The sequence below is a fragment of the Zootoca vivipara genome, chromosome 12 (assembly GCF_963506605.1).
Source record: "Zootoca vivipara chromosome 12, rZooViv1.1, whole genome shotgun sequence".
In the NCBI taxonomy this organism is placed as follows: domain Eukaryota; kingdom Metazoa; phylum Chordata; class Lepidosauria; order Squamata; family Lacertidae; genus Zootoca; species Zootoca vivipara.
Window position 1 is genome coordinate 49,779,080 of NC_083287.1, and position 21,461 is coordinate 49,800,540.

The window sequence follows — 21,461 nt, forward strand, 5'->3', positions numbered from 1 at the left end:
CCACTTTTACGATGGTGAAATTGCCATCTTAAAAGGAAAGCAGATTAAGAAAAGGTGCTCTCTGCTGCTACAAATTATTAAACAGTTCCCAGTTTTGAATGAAGGGAAACTTCGAAAGCGAGAGGACATGCTTCGTTCTCTATATTCTTTCTTTCTTTCTTTCTTTCTTTCTTTCTTTCTTTCTTTCTTTCTTTCTTTCTTTCTTTCTTTCTTTCTTTCTTTCTTTCTCCCATGCTAAGGTCAAGAGTCCCCTAATCAACACTTCTGCTGCAAACAGGCAAGAGTTTGTAAACAGCATTCCGCAGCGCCACTTGCCAAGAGTGCTCCATTGCCCCCTGGTGGAAGGAGCACATCGCTCACAGCTTCAGGACGCTTGGGCGAGGCGAGGCAAGGCCACCTCAGGTGGCAGGATCCACGGGGGCAGCAGATCCCGACGTAGAGCATAGAATTGTTGAGTTGGAAGGGACCCTGGGGGGTCATTTAGCCCAACCTTCTCTGCAATGCAGGAATCTCAACCATATGGTTCACCCAACCTCTGCTTTGAAACCCATTCCTGCTTTCACACAGAAGACCTCCAGCTCCGGAGGGTAGGACCCCTGAGCTGATGGATCCAAGTTACAAGAAAGGAGATTTTGACTAAGCAACCAGGAAGAGCTTTCTGACAAGTAAGAGCTGTTAAGTCAGTGGGACGGACTCCCTTGAGAGGTGGCAGACTCTCCTCCCTTGGAGGCTTTGGAGCAGAGTTTGGGTGGCCATCTGCCACGGATGCTTTAGTCTGCTTTAGAGTTTCGAACTGCAGCTGGGGAGACCTATGTCCCAGTCGGCACTTAGCCCTGGGCTCCTGAGCTTCTGGGGTGGGGGTGGGGGGGTGGGGAAGAGGAAGGGCAGAATAAAAATATTAACAAACAGTTCCCTTTGTTGATGCTTGGGGGTTGTGGTGGTCTGCATTCTGTTGTTTGACGATGTTTCCTCCCTGCACCATTGGCGTTTGACGACGAATGGCCAATATGTGTGACTTGGAGCAAAACGATAATGAAATTGAGAATGGTGTCTTTCTCACTCTTGAAACCTTTAGCAGTTTCCTGAAGAGCTGCTGCTGCTACTGTGCTATCAACACGGAGGCAGAGCAGCTCCTCCCCACAGGACCCTCCCCCTGCCCAAGTACTGTATTCAAAATCCTTCAGCAGCTGTTTCCGCAGGAGGGTCATGTTGGGTGGGGGGGGGTGGAGGGTGAGGGGCAAGTTCCGTACATCCACCCTCCAAAGTGGGTTGCTTGTGGGCCCTGTAGCCACAGCTAACAAAGCTGTTGCACACTTTTATTGGCTCTGCTAACAACGATTCCACCCAGGCATTTCAAGTATGGTACGTCTGGCTTTTAAATAAATAAATAAAATAAATAAATAAAACAGCAGTAATCTGCTGGCTTTGTGGTTAGTAGTGGTGGTCAGAAGCCCTCATCCCGCCTTCCCTGGAGCCTTAGGCTGTGCGCACACATATACCTTTAAAACCGTGTTAGAAATTAGCCAGGCGCGTTTTCCTACTGGCACGGGTCCAATTGTGACTATGATGAGATCTCTGGGCGCCAGGTTGATCACCACAGTTTAAAAACCGGCCTCCGTCTGTGATTAATACCATTTCCACTGTGTGTGCGTGCGTGTGTGTGTGTGCGCGTGTGCGTGTGTGTTTCTCCTTCTTGCATACTGGGACAAGTGAAATATAAGAGCAAGCTACAGTCAAGCAATGTAGCTGAGATTGTAGAATCATAGAATTATAGCATTGGAAGGAACCCTTGGCGAATAGTCCAAGCCCTTGGCAAACAGACATTCTGTTGTGGCGACCACAACCTAGATTTAAGGTGCCATTTGACACCAGCATATATCTGAGTTTCTAACATTTTGCTTTAAGCGTCTTCTTTCCTTCAAAGAATTCTGGGCACCGTAGTTTGCGAAGCTTTCAAAAACTTTTGCCAAGGCATGGGGTCCCTTGCAATAAGGCAGTTTTCTTCCATGGTACCTTAACGACGTTTTACACAATCTGCCTTGGCAACCCAGAGATAATATTGTCCAGTTTTATTTCCCTTCTCTGCTTCAACCTGCCAAGAAGGCTGCCAGCTTTTGAGCTTTGATTTCTCAGGTGGAACAGGGTGCAAAGAAAGGAAAACAAGCACACCTTCGTTCTTCGGGGGCTTAGTTTGCCCGGTACTTGACCTTCTGGACTTCATCTTCTTCCTGCCTGCTTACATGCATTACATCGTCCCTCCACCCCCACCACCAAATTACCACCAAATTGAATTTGGAATTGTGGTATTTGAAAATGTCAAGGAGAATCAATAGGGAAGCTCTGGAGGGGGGGGGGTCAGTCTTGGTAGACTCAGCACATTTCAGAGAAGATCTGAAACTTCTTCCCTGATAAATCTCTTTAAAAAAAGGTAAAGGGACCCCTGACCATTAGGTCCAGTCGTGACCGACTCTGGGGTTGCGCGCTCATATCGCATTATTGGCCGAGGGAGCCGGCGTATAGCTTCCATGTCATGTGGCCAGCATGACAAAGCCGCTTCTGGCAAACCAGAGCAGCACATGGAAACGCCGTTTACCTTCCCGCTGTAGCGGTTCCTATTTATCTACTTGCATTTTGACGTGCTTTCGAACTGCTAGGTTGGCAGGAGCTGGGACCAAGCAACGGGAGCTCACCCCGTCACAGGGATTCGAACCACCGACCTTCTGATCAGCAAGCCCTAGGCTCAGTGGTTTAACCACAGCGCCACCTGGGTCCCGCATTACATCATTACATGCATTACATCGTCCCTCCACCCCCACCACCAAATTACCACCAAATTGAATTTGGAATTGTGGTATTTCAAAATGTCAAGGAGAATCAATAGGGAAGCTCTGGAGGGGGGGGGTCAGTCTTGATAGACTCAGATTCTTGGTAGATTCTTCCCTGATAAATCTCTTTAGGGGTTGGCTATTGAACTGGGGCGCCCCTGCTCAGATCATATGAGCAGCATGTTTCACAAACACCTGAGCGGCTCTGAGGAGTTGTGGTGGAGGCAGAGGGTCGAGGGGCTCGCCCAGGAAAGGGGACCAGCGATTTCTGGGGTTCGGTGCCGCAGAGAGCGTCGGAAGAGGCTGTTAAGGTGAGGGGTGGTGCGCTCGAATCCCCGCTGTCTCCCAAGAACCAGAGGGGAAGAGCAATGACTGCTTCTGTGTAGGAGAAGAACTTCCTTGGCTGGGAGTACTTTGGACATGAGGCACACTTAACTCTCACAGCCGAAAAGGCTAACTGTTGGGGCATGTGAGAGCAACAGTTGCCCGTGTTTCTCTATGAGGCACTAATCTTAGCACATGTCTTATTTGAAGGAGGTAAAACTATGCAGGGATACAATGGGCAGCCTCCTTTGAAGCGGGTGGCACTGTGGCGTAAACCACTGAGCCTTGGGCTTGCCGATCAGAAGGTTGGCGGTTAGAATCCCCGCGACGGGATGAGCTCTCGTTGTTCGGCCCCAGCTCCTGCCAACCTAGCAGTTGGAAAGCACGCCAAAAAGTGCAAGTAAATAAATAGGTACTGCTCCGGCAGGAAGGTAAACGGCGTTTCCATGTGCTGCTCTGGTTTCGCCAGAAACGGCTTAGTCATGCTGGCCACATGACTCGGAAAAAATGTCTGCTCCCTTGGCCAGTAAAGCAAGATGAGCGCCGCAACCCTAGAGTCGTTCGCGACTGGACTTAACTGTCAGGGGTCCTTTACCTTTTTTAAAAAAATCTGATGCGTCTTCACATTGTGAGAGCGAATGTTGCACCCAATGTATATACAAGTCAGCCTCAGAAACCCATGTGTGCGGCAGAATCCAGAACGCCACATCATGCAGAGATGCAGGGCACCTGCAGTGCCACCTCCTGTGGAAGGCACAATTTGGACTCCCAGGGGCCCTCAATTAGTAATTCATTGACTTTTTATTTCTTGTGGCTTACTTGCCTGTTGTGACTCACAGTTTGGGAAATATTGCTGTAAGACGCCTGGTGTTGTTAAGTTCCAACAGCGATATATGCACAAACAGGAGTGCAGTGCCAGCAAATCCAAAAAGTAAGAATTCTTCAAATGGGGAATTTAGCAGCTTCAGCTTCTTACCAAAAAAAGGAAGAAGATTGAAAGCGAGCACATGTTGAGTCCAGCGTTCGAAATTAGCCAGGGGCCAGGCGCATTTTGCACCTCACTATTGGCCGCTTGCGACCAAATAAATATGCCTGGGCGCCAGGATGACATCTCCACCATCTGGAGGTGCATGCCTGGGGAATCCTTGGATCTGGACTACTGCACATTATATTTTATCCGCACAATCGGAATGAATTTCGGGAACCAAAGTGATTTTTCTGTGCAGCCTAAGCAGGAGCAGCGAACGGCGTTATAGTGAATTGTTGTCACTTGTCTTCACTTACCCAGCCGCTCTGCTCACAGTTGTGAAGGATATCCCTACGTTATGAACGGTCCTTGTCAACATTAAGAAAAAAGAGGTCGGAATAGACCAAGAGACGTGTGGACTGTCCCTGGATCAAGTGACTTTTCTTCTTTAAAAAATATGTCTTGCCCCAGCATGGCAACTAGACGTTCCGTTTTGGCGACTGCAACCTTGATTTAAGGAGCTATTTGGCGCCTAGCTCTTACGTATCTAAGTTTCTAACACTGGTTGGGTCCTCATGGCAGTGAGGGCGAAAACAGCAAATGTAAAATAAATAAAAAAAGCTTAGTGGTGCAGGAATGGGATGTTCTGTTCACCTCCTCACCACCACCTGTGTCCTTCCTCTTGTTCTTCCACAGATATGTTGCTACAAATGACAGCTCATTTGCTCAGCCTGTGTTGGAATCTGTGCTAAAACCTTTACCTTAACCAGAAGTTTGGATTTATTTGACTTCCAAGTGTCTTTTTGCGACCCTCGCTTCCTGTCCATTTGGTGATGGCTGTTTCATGTGTCTCGCCTCTGATCTGCAGAACGAGATCTGGTGAAACGCTCCCCAAAGCTGAAAGAAGCTTTCCAAAGGCTGCCCAATGAGCTTCCTTGCAGAATGGAGACTGGAACCCCAGACTTCCCAGTCCAAAAGCATTGCTTACTTTAGCAGGCCACGTAATGTCAAATGGAAGCTTTTATCCTCACTCTTCACTTGATGGTCTCTCTTTCTTGGCTTAAGCCATGTTCAGCAACTGAATACAGTATCGTAAATCCTTTGTTGTTTGGTGGTGGTGGGGAATACTTTGTAAAGCAAAGCCTTTTCATTTAAAAAAAAAGTCTTGAGATTGTTCAAAGAAACAGAATCTTCACTTCATCCTCCCACCAGTGTGAGCTAGTTATAATGTGTCCTTTTAAACACATTCTCTGCATCTCAAGGCCTGCCTTTTATTAGCAGTTTGGGAAAAAGAAAGGTAATAAAGATTTTATTCCTTTTGAATAATTTCCTTATTCCAATTTCTTTATCTCATTCTATGCTCTTTTAAAATGTGGTTTGTTTGTTTTTTTGAGGGGGGAGGGTTATTGGGTTGGTTTTTAAAATTTTGATTATATATTTTGTGGTTTTATATTTTGATTTTGTTCTGTGAACCGCCCTGAGACTTCCAGGTATAGGGCGGTATATAAAATGAATGAATGAACGAAGCTGAAAAGGGGAGGGAGAAAGGAGTTTTGCTATAGAGGGCAAAGCTTGCCACAAAACCACCCTGCACGGAAGCTTAAGGCACAAAACGATTGCCAGATAATTACCCTTAACACTTTCTGAGAGTGCACCCTTTCTTAAAGGAAGCGTGTTAAAACCTTGGATATGCAAGTAAATAAATAAATCCAAGTTAATTATGTTTTTTGTGAAATAACAACATACAAAGCAAGAGGAGACTCTTGTCAACAGCAAAGATATCGTTACCTTCGTAAAAACCTTTTGTATTTTTCTCGGGTAGGATGCTGATGGTATCCTTGCTCATGTTGACATGGCGATAGCATCACAGAATTGTCAGGTTGCTGGAAGGACCATGAGGGTCATCTAGTCCAACCCCTTTGCAGTGCAGGAATCCTTTGCCCAATGAGGGGTCTGAACCCCGAAAGGTCCTATTTTACAATTTGTGAACACCGAGGCTCAGAGATATACAACTTGCTCATGTATTAGGCAAAACAAAATGAAAAAATTCCTTCCAGTAGCACCTTAGAGACCGACTAAGTTTGTTATTGGTGTGAGCTTTTGTGTGCACGGACACTTCTTCAGATACACAGTGGGTGGCGCTGTGGTGTAAACCACTGAGTCTTGGGCTTGCTGATCGGAAGGTCAGTGGTTCAAATCCCCACGACTGGGTGACCTCCTGTTGTTTGGTCCCAGCTCCTAGCAGTTCAAAAGCACATCAAAGTGCAAGTAGATAAATAGGTACTGTACTGCTCCGGCGGGAAGGTAAACGGTGTTTCCGCGCGCTGCTCTGGTTTCACCAGAAGCGGCTTAGTCATGCTGGCCACATGACCCGGAAAAACTGTCTGCGGACAAACATCGGCTCCCTCGGCCAGTAAAGCGAGATGAGCGCCGCAACACCAGAGTCATTCGACTGGACTTAACTGTCAGAGGTCCTTTACCTTTACCTTTAAGGTGCTACTGGAAGGGATTTTTTAATTTTGTTTCGACTACGGCAGACCAACACAGCTACCTACCTGTATATATCAGGCAAGTTAAGTGTGTGAGACCAAAGCCTACTCCTTGCTCTTGTTGCTAACATTCCAAAATTGGGACTTGGGCTACTTAGCTGATCTACCAAAAGATGCTGATCTGCTTTCTGCCAGCCCTGGGTGTGTAGGCTGTGCCTTGGAAAATGCAGAAAGCCAGGAAGGTTGTCAGATGCTGGGGCGGTACATTAGCACCTTGGAAAGCTCTCTCTACTTTCCCTATGATGAGCTGCAAGAGAATAAATAATGCAAGGCGAGGAGATAGATGCAAATTTGTGTCATTTTCACGGGCTGCAGGGTTCTGCCTCTCTTGACAGCACACTTGGGGTTTCGTAGCTCAGGATTCTGAATTTTAGCTCAGGTTTATATATAGATCTAATGAACATCCTCCGACTCGGAGAAAAGGATTTCCCCATGATTTGGGGGGGGGGGGAGGCTGCTGTATTGACTGAAGGGGTGGTGAAGCATTGCCTGTGGATTCTGACCCCGCTGCAGCTTTTCCTGACATCAAACACATTTTAAAAGGTTGCATTTCAGTGGCAGAGCATCTTGATTTGCATGCAGAAGGTCTCAGGGTCAATTCCAGGCACCTATATTCTCTGCCTTGAAAAGCCTGGAGACCCACTATCCAGTCAGCATATAGAATACTGAGCTTAGATGCATATTGGTCTCACTCAGTAGAAGGTAGCATTCTGTGCTCCTAAATCTCCAGCAGTCTTTTGCATGGCTTCCCAAGCACACACGAGCTTTGACGTGATACCCTGGCTCCTGAACATCCGACAGCAGGATGGCCCCTCCTTTTGACTGAAGGACAAAGTGGGATAATACCACGGTTGCCAGATGTCTGATTAAGGAAGCTGTAGTTGCTGCTTTTTATCCCCCCAAAATAGCACAGCTGCAAACAGCATAATGGATACCGTTTGCCAGAGAATATTACAGCCCCATTGAACTCGCATCATAAATATGCAGTTTCCTATTACGGTTTTGAATTTGGATTTGGCAACATGGGTTCGCTAGATAGACTTTATATAGTCTATATAAAACCGTTCTTTAAAATAATAATAAATAATAATATCATGATGGGAGCAGCCCTCCCAAGGAGAATGTCAGGCAATTAAAAGCAACAACAACCCAGGAATTTCAAAGCCACACACTCTTTCTTGTCCCACATCTATTTGAAGTTGGATAAGCTCTGCAAACATTTTTGTCAATTGGGTCTCTGTAGCACTCAGCCAATCCCAGTCCAAGTTCTCAACGAAGTGCTTACTTTGTAGCTAGCCTGGAAAACAATGCAACTGCTAATTTGAGCACCTTGGTTTTTAATTTAATTTAATATTAGCGATAAGAAAGAGCAATGGTGGAATGTGTGTATTTCTATACTACCTACAGTACTTTTTGCTTAATCACTTGCAGTTGTTGTTGTTGTTTTGTGAACGGGGGAGGAGAAATGGAGGGCGGCCTCTGTGTGCGATGCACCTTTCAACATTTGTGTGTTACTGGAACTGTAAGGTCTGCGCATGTTTCTAGGTTGGAGATAAGTGTTGAGGTTTTGCATTCCTGTTTTTCTTCAGATTGAAAAAACAAACACAGTGTGTATGTTTGTTTGTTTGTTAGGCTGCTGTGAAACTGCTGGGCAGCAGGATCTTCTGTTGTGGTGAATGTAGTACAGTATGTGCAGTTTGTACAAATGACACCTTATTAAATACATACGGAAGAGGCTCGTGCTATTTATTTCTGAAGCTTATAGCTCCTCATCATGTTTCCTCTGGTGGTGTCAATAGTTAAACCCCTTAGGCTTCATCACACTTTGGTTGGGCAGAATATGCATGTAAATTTCCCTTCTCAGTAAGCCAATTGGCAAGCCTTCATACCTTTAAAAAACAACAACCCTAGCACCTCGGAGGACCTGGAGCAGGCATAGGCAAACTCCGGCCTTCCAGATGTTTGGGACTACAATTCCCATCATCCCTGACCACTGGTCCTGTTAGCTAGGAATGATGGGAATTGTAGTCCCAAACATCTGGAGGGCTGTAGTTTGCCTATGCTTGACCTGGAGGCATAACTTAAACGTCGTCCTCTCTGTCACTGGCTCTTTGTGTGGTGTTGGGTATGATGCTTGTTATCCTTGCAACCCAAGGGGCAGCCAACTAGCCATGGGCTTATAGCAGAGATGAAACAATAGCCAAGCGTCACTGCAGGAAATGTATTATTCCGTAAGTGTTCAAGGATTACCAAAAAAATGGTGCATCAGATGAAGCGAACTTTAGCCCCCAGAAGCTCACGCCATAATAAATTTGTTAGCCTTTAGCGTGCTGGTATGGCTGTCTTGTCCCTCTTGCTAAGCACGTGGTAGTGACGGCGCATACCCGGGCGCTGTTGTCATTAAGCGATGTCCATTTTGCTTCTCCCCTGCAGGGCCAGGCCATGGTGAGGCCGAGACCCGGGAGTGCATCTATTACAATGCCAACTGGGAGCTGGAAAAGACCAACCAGAGCGGGGTGGAGCGCTGTGAAGGGGAGAAGGACAAACGCCTCCACTGCTACGCCTCCTGGAGAAACAACTCCGGCTCCATCGAACTGGTGAAGAAAGGGTGCTGGCTTGACGACTTCAACTGCTACGACAGGTGAGAGGGCACAGGCAGAACCAGGGAGCAGCAACACACCCCTCGCTCCTTCTTACATGTGTGCCTGGGTGTCTCTTGTCCATGGAGCTTAGAGCTTCAGCCATGAAGTCACTCAGGCTGGGAGCTTTCTTTATAGCAGCTCCACGCCAAGCTGGGGGAGCCTTCTCCCGCTTTGCATCTGGAGGGCCACATGTCAGCGCTGGGCGGGGCCAGAGGCAAAAGTGGGCGGAGCAATGGATGCAAAGGTTGCCACCCGTCCTACACAAACACTTGAGTTTTCAGAGTGGCTGAAACACTTTTTTTCCAGTGCTATTTTTCTGGAAAAAGAGGTGCCGGATCTCAACATGAACACTTCCCTTGTTCTCTTATCATGGCAATGGTGCGAGAGGAAAAAAAAGCCCTGGTAGTATCCATTGAAATGGACTGGTGTTTTTTTAAAAAATAAATAAATAAATAAATCTTTTTAAATAGTTTTTTATTTGCTAATAATTTAAATAACAAAAGACAAAGAAACAAAAATACCAGCTGACATCTACAATTCTTACTATATTAACTGCAACTTGACAATTCTGTTCATTCCATTCACAGTTGGTTAATTTCCAAATACGCACACAAACCCCACCTCAGCTGAAGAGCACAGCCATACATGTCCACTCAGAAATAAGCCACAATGACTTTAACAAGAATTATTCCTAGATAATAGTGTTTAGGGTTGTTGTCTCAGCCTGTTCCTCCATGGCTGAGTGGCTGGGAATGTCCTCTGCCTGAAACCTGGCAGAGCCTCTGCCAGTCCGTGTAGGCAATAGTGAGCTTGATGGACCATTGTTCCAACTCTGTATAAGGCAGTTCCCTCTATTCCTGCAGTTTCTCTTATCTTCCTAGGGCTTAAGTGTTCTCTTCCCCCGCCCTACTTTTTTTCTGCAATTCATTCATTTCTTATTTCTGCATTGCATCTGTTAGCCAGCGATGTTGCTCTCAGCCCCCTCCCGCACGTCGTCGTCCCCCTGCTTTTTTAATCTTCCTAATTTAGTTTATGTTCCTTGTCATTTCTTTGCCTTGCTCAGCCTTCTAAATTGCTGTTCGGCAGTTAGCAGATCAGCCATGCTACACGATCTCCCTCTCGGAGTCTTTTTCTCCTCCTGCTCCTACAGAAACCAGATTTCTCCAGTTGGCATTACCACTCTTAGGCTTCTTCTTCTTTTTTATGTTTACTTTTTATTTGAAAATAAAAAGCTTACAGCCACAATCAATCAACATATTTCCAATTACATATATCATTTTGCTTTTATATCACGTTCTTAAAGGTTCTTAATAATTTTTCAGATACCACCTTCTGCTTCCCTCCAATCTTATTGGTATTTATATTATTGTTTCTTGTTGTGTTAACAATTAAGGATTCTATCCTTTGTAATATCTTGTATCCTTGCGAGTATTTCTTTTTATGTTTATATTAAAATCTATTTCCATGGCCATATTTTTCCATATATGTCTCTACACACTCCCAATCTCTCGTTACCTTTTTTTTTGCTTGGAGCTGCCTCTAATTGAAGCTGTTAATTTTGCCATTGCCATAAATTCACAAATCTTGGTTCTCCATTCTGATAATTCTGGTATTTTTCCTGTTTTCCATTTTTTTTTTTTTACCACTAGTAGTCTCACCGCTGCTGTCCCGTAGAGGAATATGTTCTTTTTGTCTTTGGGAATATCATTAGTTATTAAGCCCATCACATATGCTTCTGGTTTCTTAAGAATTGTGCTCTTAAATATTCTTTTCACCTCTTCATGTATCTTAGTCCAGAATTGTTTAATCGCCTTGCACCCCCACCACATATGATACATTGTTCCTACCTCTACTTTACATCTCCAACAAAGGTCTGAAATTTTTTTTTATAAATCTTAGCCAATTTCACTGGGGTAAGGTACCAACGATAACACATTTTCATTATATTTTCTCTTAACACTTTTAAGCTTCTCTATGGCTCATTAACCTTTACCCACTGCCCCGTCCTCTTCCCAGTCTCATAGGCTGTGGTGGTGGGATGGCTCTTTCCTTCTCATCTTTTGGCCGGTATAGTGCCCTTTATTTTCCCCACCCCTCCTGCCAATATCTCCCACCCCCATCTCAAGCTTTGTGCTGCTGCGTATTTCTTGGTCGCCTTTAATTTATGGATTGCTGTGATAGGTGGGTTTTTTTTATTCGTGTAGCACACCTAAGTATATGAATTGCTTCTACAGGTGGAACTCGGAAATTGAGAATATTGTCAAAAAGTGTGTTTATTTCAGTAATGCAACTTAAAAGGTGAAAGCAATATATGAGATAGATGCATGACATGCAAAGCAAGATGTGTCAAGCCTTTATTTGTTGTCATTATTTGTCGTTAGGCGGGTCAATTATAAATGGAATGTAATTAATGAAATGTAATAATGATGTTTATTTTTGTTTATTTTTGTATTATTGTAACTATTTGTTTTATTACTGGGGAATTTCCAAAAGAAACCATTTGTAAAAATTATAAATATAATAATAACAACAACAACAACAACAACAACAACAACAACAACAACAACAACAGGTATGTAGCCGTGTTGGTCTCGCGTAGTCGAAACAAAATAAATTATTTTTTTCTTCCAGTAGCACCTTAGAGACCAACTAAGTTTGTCATTGGTATGAGCTTTCGTGCGCATGCACACTTCTTCAGATATCTGAAGAAGTGTGCATGCACACGAAACTCATACCAATGACAAACTTAGTTGGTCTCTAAGGTGCTACTGGAAGAAATAATAATAAGTTGCATTGCTGAAATAAATGCACTTTTCGACGATATTCTAATTTTCCGAGTTTCACCTGTATAAATGAGAATAAATTATGATGACGACGAGTAATCTAACGCCAGCGTCTACTGTTGCCACTTCTGCTTGCCATACCCTCCTCTTAAAAGAATCCCATGAGGATGGGGGCGGGGGGGCAGGGAGAATATGCAAGCCTCCAGATGTTGCTGGACTCCAACTCCCATCAGCCCGAGGAAGCATGGCCAGTGGGCAGGGATCTTGGGAGCTGTAGTCAAGCAACACCTGAAAGAGTCACGGTTTCCTCATCCCTCTTAATAAATAACCCAAACTCCTCCCCTCTATACAGGGGCGTACTTTGCTAACATGCCTTGAGCAAGGACAACACTTGGTGCACCCCCTTAGATATTTCTTATTTTTACAATAATTATTATTGACTATTATTTTGCGCCCCTTCAGCTCGGCACCCTGTGCAGGGCAACCACCTGCATCGCCTTAAATCCGGCGCTGCTTTATGACATCACTTCCTGTTTACTGGCCTCTCCCCGCCCTTGGAAGCACAAGTGCTCAAAAAGCCCCATTTGCCACGTCACTGGCGAGCCTTATACTAAAGTAACTGCAATTAGTTTACTAGCCTGCCCCCATCAAATTATCCCATGCCTGAAAACCTGCGGAAAGTTCACAAAACCACTGGAGACTGGGGACCAGAAAGGGTTGCGATAGAGGAGGGAATGAATACTCCCATCTTTTCAGCAACAAGGAGCAGTTTTATTATACATGACTGCAGGCCTGTTAAATCCCATCTTTTCCACTCCTTTAATTTGGTGTATCTACATATAAGAGCAAACCTTAAAGGCCTGCTTTTCCTCGTAGTTGTGAAATCCAGGAGGCTACGGCGCTTCCGGGTGTTTTCACACAGTAAATGCTCGATAATTTCTGGCGTGCCCTGAGAAATGTTCTGTACAATTACGTGGAGAGCAGCGTGTTCTTCTGAGAGCCACGTGCTGCAGAAAAAGAGAACTTAGTCATTCGGAGCTGCCTACTAGAGCAGAAATGCACACTTAATAGCCAGGGTGATAATGGCCCTGCTTTTAGAGCGGCTGTTTTCATTTTGCCTCCCCATTGCACCTGTTCACACATACACATGCATTGTATCTTGTCCCTTGATTACTCAGGTTTTTGCTTACCGTCAGCCAAAGGCTTTGGAAGACTTCTGAAATGTATTGAGGGCTTTCTCCCCAGGCCAGTATTGTAATAATAATAATAATAATAATAATAATAATAATAATAATAATAATAAATTTCTATTTATACCCCACCGTCCCCAGTGAGAGCCGGGCTCAGGGCGGCTGACATCAAAAAATTACAATGAAACGTAAAAGAAAGAAAAACAATTGATTAAAATGCAGTTTAAAATACAATTTAGATTTTAAAATTGTTTTAAAATGCAGCCTCATTTTAAAACGGCCCAAATCAAAACCCAAAGGCCAGGCGGAACAGCTCCGTCTTTCAGGCCCTGCGGAAAGATGTCAAATCCCGCAGGGCCCTCGTCTCCTCTGAGAGAGCGTTCCACCAAGTCGGGGCCAATGCTGAAAAGGCCCTGGCCCTAGTTGAGGCCAATCTAGCCACTTTAATGGCTCGGGATCTCAAAAATATTGTTATTTGTAGACCTTAAGGTCCTCCGTGGGGCATACCAGGAGATGTGCTTCTAACAATAAACAATAACTGAAAGTGGAGGACCATAACTAATAGAGCAGAAACAATTCCTAGGAGCACACGGTCAGTCAAAACATTGGTCTATCTAGCTTAGTACTGTCTACACTGACTGGTAGCAGTTTCTGAGGGTTTGGGGCAGGGAATCATTTCCCAGCCCTACCTGGAGGTGCTGGGAATCGAACCTCTGAACCTCCTGGATGCAAAGCAGATTATCTGCCACTGAGCTACCCTGAGTTTGCCCTCTCCTTTTGGGAAGTGGTGCAGACTGAGCCCTGAGGAAAAGGTGGACAATGAGAATGGGCTCCTTTGGGAGGAAGATAGGTGGGATGCACATTTAATGATTATAGAATCATAGGATCGTAGAGTTGGAAGGGACCCCAAGGGTCATCTAGTCCAACCCACTGCAATGCAGGAATCCCAACTAAAGCATCCATGGCAGATGGCCATGCAACTTCTGCTTAAAAACCTCCAAGGAAAGAGAGTCCACCACCTCCTGAGGGACAGCCGTTCCACTGTCAAACAGCTCTTGAGGTCAGAAAGTTCCTCCTGATGTTTAGTCAAAATCTCCTTTCTTGTAACTTGAAGCCATTGGTTCAGAAGCCGTCGGTTTGGATGCCGTCGGTTCTCCTGCCTCCAGAGCAGGAGAAAACAAGCTTGCTCCATCCTTCATGTGACAGCCCGTCAGATATTTGAAGATGGCTACCATATCTCCCTCTCGGTCTCCTCTTTTCCAGGCTATATACCCATCTCCTTCAACCATTCCTCATACGGCTTGGTTTCCAGACCCTTGATCATCTTGGTCACCTGCCTCTGCACACGTTATAATTTAATTTAATTAAATAAAATAATAGTCAGGGATTTATCTCGGGACCTTCTGTGTTCAAGTCAGATGCTTTGCCACTATGCTATGGTCCATATAATCCAGGCTTCCTCAACCTCGGCCCTCCAGATTTTTTTGAGACTACAATCCCCATCATCCATGACCACTGGTCCTGCTAGCTAGGGATCATGGGAGTTGTAGGCCAAAAAAACACATGGAAGGCCCAGTTTGAGGAAGCTTGATATAATCAATATCCACTGACTGAATCCTCTCTGGAAGTTATGCAAAGAGGGGGGGAAAGTAAACAAAGGGGGGGGAATCTTTTAAAAAAGGAGAGAGGGCACTGCAGGGAAATTTGTCGGCATATACCGGTAGCTTCTGTTACAGACAGCTTGAGGTAGTTACCCAAAGTTTCTGTTCTCTTGTCTTCTCCCTTTCCATCAGTACAGAGCTCCTGGAGCGAACTGCAATTCCTACGTGAGGCATTGGCCACAAGTGTGAGCAGCTATTTGTGCAAATGAATCAACGGGCATAACTTATAAATGAGCTCAGAGCTTGCTGCCCGATAAGCTGCAACTCAATTGCTCGATAGCATCGCACAGGAAGCAGTTGCCACAAATCATTCTCCCTTATCACATTGGCTCAGATCATCGCTTGACCAGGGGAAGCAGGTCAGACTGGTGCAGAAGAAGGAAAATCTGTGGTTCGGAAACATATCATAAAGCTATTTTTGCTTCCTTGAAGGGTTTAGTCTATACACTTCAAAAGCAACCATGGATAAGTGGAAGAGTTGGTGCTGTGATGCAAGTAGAAGCTTGAGCTAGGGCATCCTTGGTCCAGAATTTGAGTTCAGTCAGTGAGCTAGCTGCATAGTCTTGGTCAGGCTGTTGCCTTCTCGCACTCAGTCTCCACGCCTGTTTTGTAATATGGGGAAAGTGTGGCGTTTAATTCACAGGGTTATCCCCACAAAAGCTCCCCGTCAAGCCCTTTCTCCTGTAGCAAAATAACAAATTGCAGGTGAACGACCCACTCACCCACATTTTCTCCCTTGAGTATTCAAACTCAAATGTTTTGACAAACTCAAATGCGTCACACACACCACAATTGTGCTAATAGCAAATACTAATTTGTTGCAGGATGGAGGAAATAATGGAAGGAGGATACAGACAAGTTCATTCTCTTACATATCTATCTATCTATCTATCTATCTATTAATTTAAAAAACTATTCTTTAGACTCTTCAGGCCTTAGAGCTTAAGGGGAAAGTAAACAACTCACATTCCACTTTAGTTTTGATTTTTTCCCTTGGGCTTTTAAATCCTATTTTATAGTTCAGCACCACAGCTTTGAACGATCCAAATGCCGAAGTTTCCGAGGGTCATTTGGATGAACTTGAATTGAACTGTGAACTGAACACGAACGGAACTAGTTCACTTTGCAAAGGGACGGACACAAAGTGGAACTTGTTCCTTTGGAGACCTGTTGAACTCGAGAACGAGATTGGGTTCCTCTGAAAAATGGAATTTTCCGAGCTCTGGGGCAAACGTCATTTGCAGCACAGTAATTTGAAGCAGAGGGCCGCGCCCGCTTTCATACAGGTGCGGCTTAATTGCGGCAATGCTGTGCTGGCAGGCATTTGCTGGAATCATTTGCAGGTGGTGTTTAGCTTGGTGCCAGCAAAGTTCCACCTGTAAATTACTGTTTTTCTATAAAAAAAAGCAAGCAACCCCCCAAACTGCTGCTTATAGTGTCTTAACTTTGGGAAATGTTCTAATGGCACAATGAAAGAACCATGCCGTCTCATGTCCCTTACCCCTCTGCACACGCCTCTGGGGACGGAACTTGGGGGCAGCTGGCATTTTCAGGTCGCTTAGCCCTGGCCTTCCATCTCATAATACATTGCTGCAGTGGCTCTGTGTGGTGTTGAAAAGGTTCCTTGTCCCTTCTGCCTGTTTCCTTTGACATACAAGAGGGAAGTAACGTGTGGGCATGTATATGTTCTCAAAGCGCAAGGATATAGGAGCTAAACTTGTATATTAAAGCTATACCTTTAAGAGTTTTAACTCGCCCTTCTGCAAAGTTCCTGTGCGCGTAAAGGGCTCTTGAGATCTCATGCGGCGAGCTTTCTGCCTCCTTATAACAAAAGGTTCAGTGGATTGGCAAAATACAGCAGAAAGCCGGCATTAAATAGGATAAAGATAATTCCTTGTGCACCTTTCTTCTAAGGGCAATATAAGAATTCACTGACTTTTATCTTATTTTCTTTTGTGTTGTCTTGCTGTATATATTTATATATATAGGCAGGAATGTGTGGCCACAGAAGAGAGCCCACAAGTGTTTTTCTGCTGCTGCGAGGGAAACTACTGCAATGAAAAGTTCACACACTTACCCGAAGTTACTGGCCCAGAAGGTGAGGCTTTTGTTTATCAAGAACAAAACTCTTTGTATTGGAAGCTGACTTCAGTGGGTTTCTGCTAACCTTGAATTCCTGGCTCGGCAATAGAACACAGAACCTAATTAGAGCAGTGGCATTTCATATTGCAAAGTCGAGGAGTTCTCAAAAATTTTAAGTTTCTACAGAATGTCGCTTAGTTGTTTCTCGGTCTTCCAGGTGAGATGAATTGCACGCTAGTCTCTCTCCACCCGTGAAGCAAAAGAAAGGCGCTCCTTTTCTGTCGCAGGATTTCTGGGGCGCATCACTGCAGGCAGAACGTTTGTGGGAAGAGAATGAGATAGTCTGGTTTACACAGATTTAGCTAAGATTCTCAATTAGCCCTTGTCCAAATGGCAGCTGGCATAGCAAGTGGTGGTGCTGAGGAAGATAGGAAACTGTTGTGTAATGATCTGTTGATTCATCCAGCTCAGCATGGTCTACTCTCACTCACAAGGGGCAGCCAAGTGTTTCAGGCAGGGGTCCTTTCCAAGTCCTACCTGGAGATCCCGGGGATCGAACCTGCCACCTTCTGCTTTCCAGGCAGATGTTCTGCCACTGAGCTACAGCCCTCTTCCAGTGCAGAGGCTAGATTTGGGCAAGCCAGCTTTCAAACCCAGAACCAGCTGGCCCAAATAATCAGGTGGCTTGAAACAAACAAGAATTCAAAACCAGGATCTCTGTTAAAATCCAAATCTAAGCCAAGCGGTATAAGCCACGAACAGAAAGCTAGAGCAAGGTGCATTGTGATATATTTTTTCCTTTCGAAATAATGCTTTTAGTTAAGAGTAACATTTCAACCTAATTGAAATGCAGGAGGGAAAAATAATTTCTTTTCTCCCTTTTTTTGCTGAATCAGATCGGGGGTAAACAAATGAGTCAGTAACGCCATTCCCCTCTGCGTTGATATTGCACGGATGGATGCAGTAGCATTCAGACCATTTGCGAGCAACACATTACAGTCCTTTTGAAGTGCATTTTTTGTAAAAGAAAAGTGACCAAGGTGAAAATTTTCATCAGCAGCACCCTTAAAAAACTTGGGAGAGACTCGGGGCACTTAAACTCATCTAGCAATGTAACCGTGAAAAACACCAAGAGCAAAAGCATTTATCTGTATACAGTACAAGATAAAGGCCAGTACTGATGCAGACTCGGGTAATAAATAAATAAATATTCACTTAAAAGATTGGTGGGGAAAGGAAGCTCTTCGGCATACACCAGAAAGTGAAGAGAGAGACAGTGCCTGCCTGAGATGTAATGGTTCCAAAAGGTAGCCCCCCCCTCACCAAAGAGGAGTCCTGTTGAGATGGTATCTACAAGGAGCCCCCCCCCCCTGCAGAGTATAGTGATCAATTTCACATATGAAGGGCAAGACAATCTTTTGAGTATCTTGGTCCCAGGCAGTATAATGCTTCTTTGTACACTGGTACCGGGACCCAGGGACCCAGGTGGCGCTGTGGTTAAACCACTGAGCCTAGGGCTTGCTGATCAGAAGGTCGGCGGTTCGAATCCCTGTGACGGGGTGAGCTCCCATTGCTCGGTCCCAGCTCCTGCCAACCTAGCAGTTCGAAAGCACGTCAAAGTGCAAGTAGATAAATAGGAACCGCTACAGCGGGAAGGTAAACGGCGTTTCCATGTGCTGCTCTGGTTTGCCAGAAGCGGCTTTGTCATGCTGGCCACATGACCTGGAAGCTATACGCCGGCTCCCTCGGCCAATAATGCGAGATGAGCACGCAACCCCAGAGTCGGTCACAACTGGACCTAATGGTCAGGGGTCCCTTTACCTTTACCAGCACCTTGAACCTAGCCTGGTGGTTAATTTGAAGCTATTCCCAACTGAAAGCTTAGTCGTGATGGCTGCATTCTGCCTCCACTGGGAGAGTGCTGTTGTGTTCAGTTTTCTGCTGGTGGGCTTGGCCACAGAGGACAGAATGCCGGGCGCAGCCAGCTCTGCCATTAAGCAGACTGAGGAGGAGGAGGCCTCAGGCAAAAGAAGGGGCAAAAGAAGCCCCTACGTTCAGCTAAAATCACACCCAAAATTTCTCAGATCGGGCACGATCCCGAAATTGCAGGAGTGTGGGCAGAGAAGCAGTGCTGGTGGTAGCAGGTATGGTGGGAGGGACAGGGCAGGGGAAAGTGACACTTCTGCTTCCTCCTCAGGTGGCAAAGCAGGACATGCCACCCCCTGATCCTGCGCCAGCATGGGCCATTGGCCTGATATAGCAGGACTCTTTTTATCTTCTCTAACTTGAGGTAATGGTGTGTAGCGACTGGAAGGGGCGATGCAACATATTTGTATGTTGAGGGTTGCATGCAGAAATCACCCGCGGAACTTGTGCCACAGCCAGACCCAAGGAGTCTGCTAGGCCCACGTATAGCCACAAATCTTCTCAGGGCATTGATGAGGCTGGAAGTGTCCCATGAACTCAAGGACCTCGGTTTGGGCAGCACAGATACTCAAACACGTAAAGAGAACTGCCCAGCGCTTACTGTTAGCTTGACCTCCCCTTGTCTTGGATGTAACCACACTCCAAGGTCTGAAGACGTCGCGGCCCACATTGGTGAAAGGTGCCCCAAAGCAGGTCAGAGCAGTTTACTCCTAGTAGCAGCAGAATCGGTGCCTCGGGATCCAGATTGAGAATCTGATTGGCGATCGATCCAAGATGAGGGTGAGGGAGTGTGACAACCTATGCAGCTGCTGCCTCTTGTTTCAAGGTACGAAGATTAGCTTCAAGAGCCGCAGCTTCTCTCCTCAAGACTTCTTCCTTCTCAACGCGCTTTCCCGCAGCTGCCGCCTCATCCTTTGTGAGGGTTACTTCATCTGCCATACGTGATGCTCTGGATGGATAAGACGACCTGTTGGCGCAAGAGTGGGCATGAGAGCTCCCTGTCAGCGAGGAGCGGCGAGAACAAGGAGAGTGTTTGTGCTGTGAGGAGTGGGGCCCTGAAGTGGCTACTGACGAACTTGCGACGGAGCTGGAGCAAGACCTTAACAGTAGAGAAGCCTGGCCCACTGTCTTGAGAATGCGTCTTTGGTCTATCAGCTGCCTTGTCAGCCTCTGTGAGAAGCACTGCTTCTTGTTCGTTTATGGCGCTTCTCCAAAGCATTCATGGAAAGTGGAGTCCCTCTGGCCGTTCACCTGCTTGAGAAGCTGCCACTCATTGCAGGTATCACTAGGCTGTAGTTGCGCAAAAATGGCGGAGAGGCAATCTGTGTAACATGTCCATTGCACCGGGCGTTTGGCCAAGCGGGTCCTCTGGTGAGGCATATTCTCCAGGAGTGTTGCCCCATCCGTCTCCAGAATGTTTCCCATTTTCTTTAAGAATCTGGTTCAAATACACTTAAAATTGGAAGGCTGCAGTACCATATCTCATCAATAGGAGTATAGCATCTAGATCAGGCATCCCCAAACTTTGGCCCTCCAGATGTTTTGGACTACAATTCCCATCTTCCCCGACCACTGGTCCTGTTAGCTAGGGATCATGGGAGTTGTAGGCCAAAACATCTGGAGGGCCGCAGTTTGGGGATGCCTGATCTAGATCTAGGGAAGTAATAGTACCACTGTATTCTGCTCTGGTCTGACCTCACCTGGAGTACTGTGTCCAGTTCTGGGCACCACAGTTCAAGAAGGATACTGACAAGCTGGAACGTGTCCAGAGGAGGGCAACCAAAATGGTCAAAGGCCTGGAAACGATGCCTTATGAGGAACGGCTTAGGGAGCTGGGTATGTTTCGCCTGGAGAAGAGAAGGTTAAGGGGTGATATGATAGCTATGTTCAAATATATGAAAGGATGTCATATGGAGGAGGGAGAAAGATTGTTTTCTGCTGCTCCTGAGAAGCGGACACGGAGCAATGGATTCAAACTACAAGAAAGAAGATTCTACCTAAACATTAGGAAGAACTTCCTGACAGTAAGAGGTGTTCGGCAGTGGAATTTGCTACCAAGGAGTGTGGTGGAGTCTCCTTCTTTGGAGGTCTTTAAGCAGAGGCCTGACAGGCATATGTCAAGAATGCTTTGATGGTGTTTCCTGCTTGGCAGGGGGTTGGACTGGATGGCCCTTGTGGTCTCTTCCAACTCTATGATTCTATGATATCTCAACACTAGATGAGGTGTGGCTTTCTCTCGAGGGTTTTATTCCTGTAATCTTTCAATTTAGCTGTTTCAGAAGGTACCTGGGCTTTGCAATGGAAAAGTGGGCTTTGCAGTGGAGAATTAGCACGTCCATGGAATTGCAATGGAGGAGGTTTGCTGGGTGAGGAGAGTTACTCAGTTGCATAAGTTTGCAGTGAGTTGCTAGGAAAAGCAGGATGCACTTTTCTTCAAGGCAGAGGGTAGGGAAAATCCCAGGGCTAGGGAGCTTGCAGGCTGATACTTTGAGAACCTTGTTTGCATTTGTAA

General features: G+C 45.7%; 1 protein-coding gene across 1 annotated transcript in view; it reads left to right on the top strand.

Moving 5' to 3' along the window:
* Positions 1-21,461, top strand: part of ACVR2B (activin A receptor type 2B) — a 128,161-nt gene that overhangs the window by 80,366 nt on the left and 26,334 nt on the right. The window contains exons 2-3 of the mRNA XM_035130394.2: positions 9,099-9,306; positions 16,930-17,039. Of these exons, the coding sequence (XP_034986285.1) occupies positions 9,099-9,306; positions 16,930-17,039 (318 nt within the window). The remainder of the gene's footprint in view (positions 1-9,098; positions 9,307-16,929; positions 17,040-21,461) is intronic.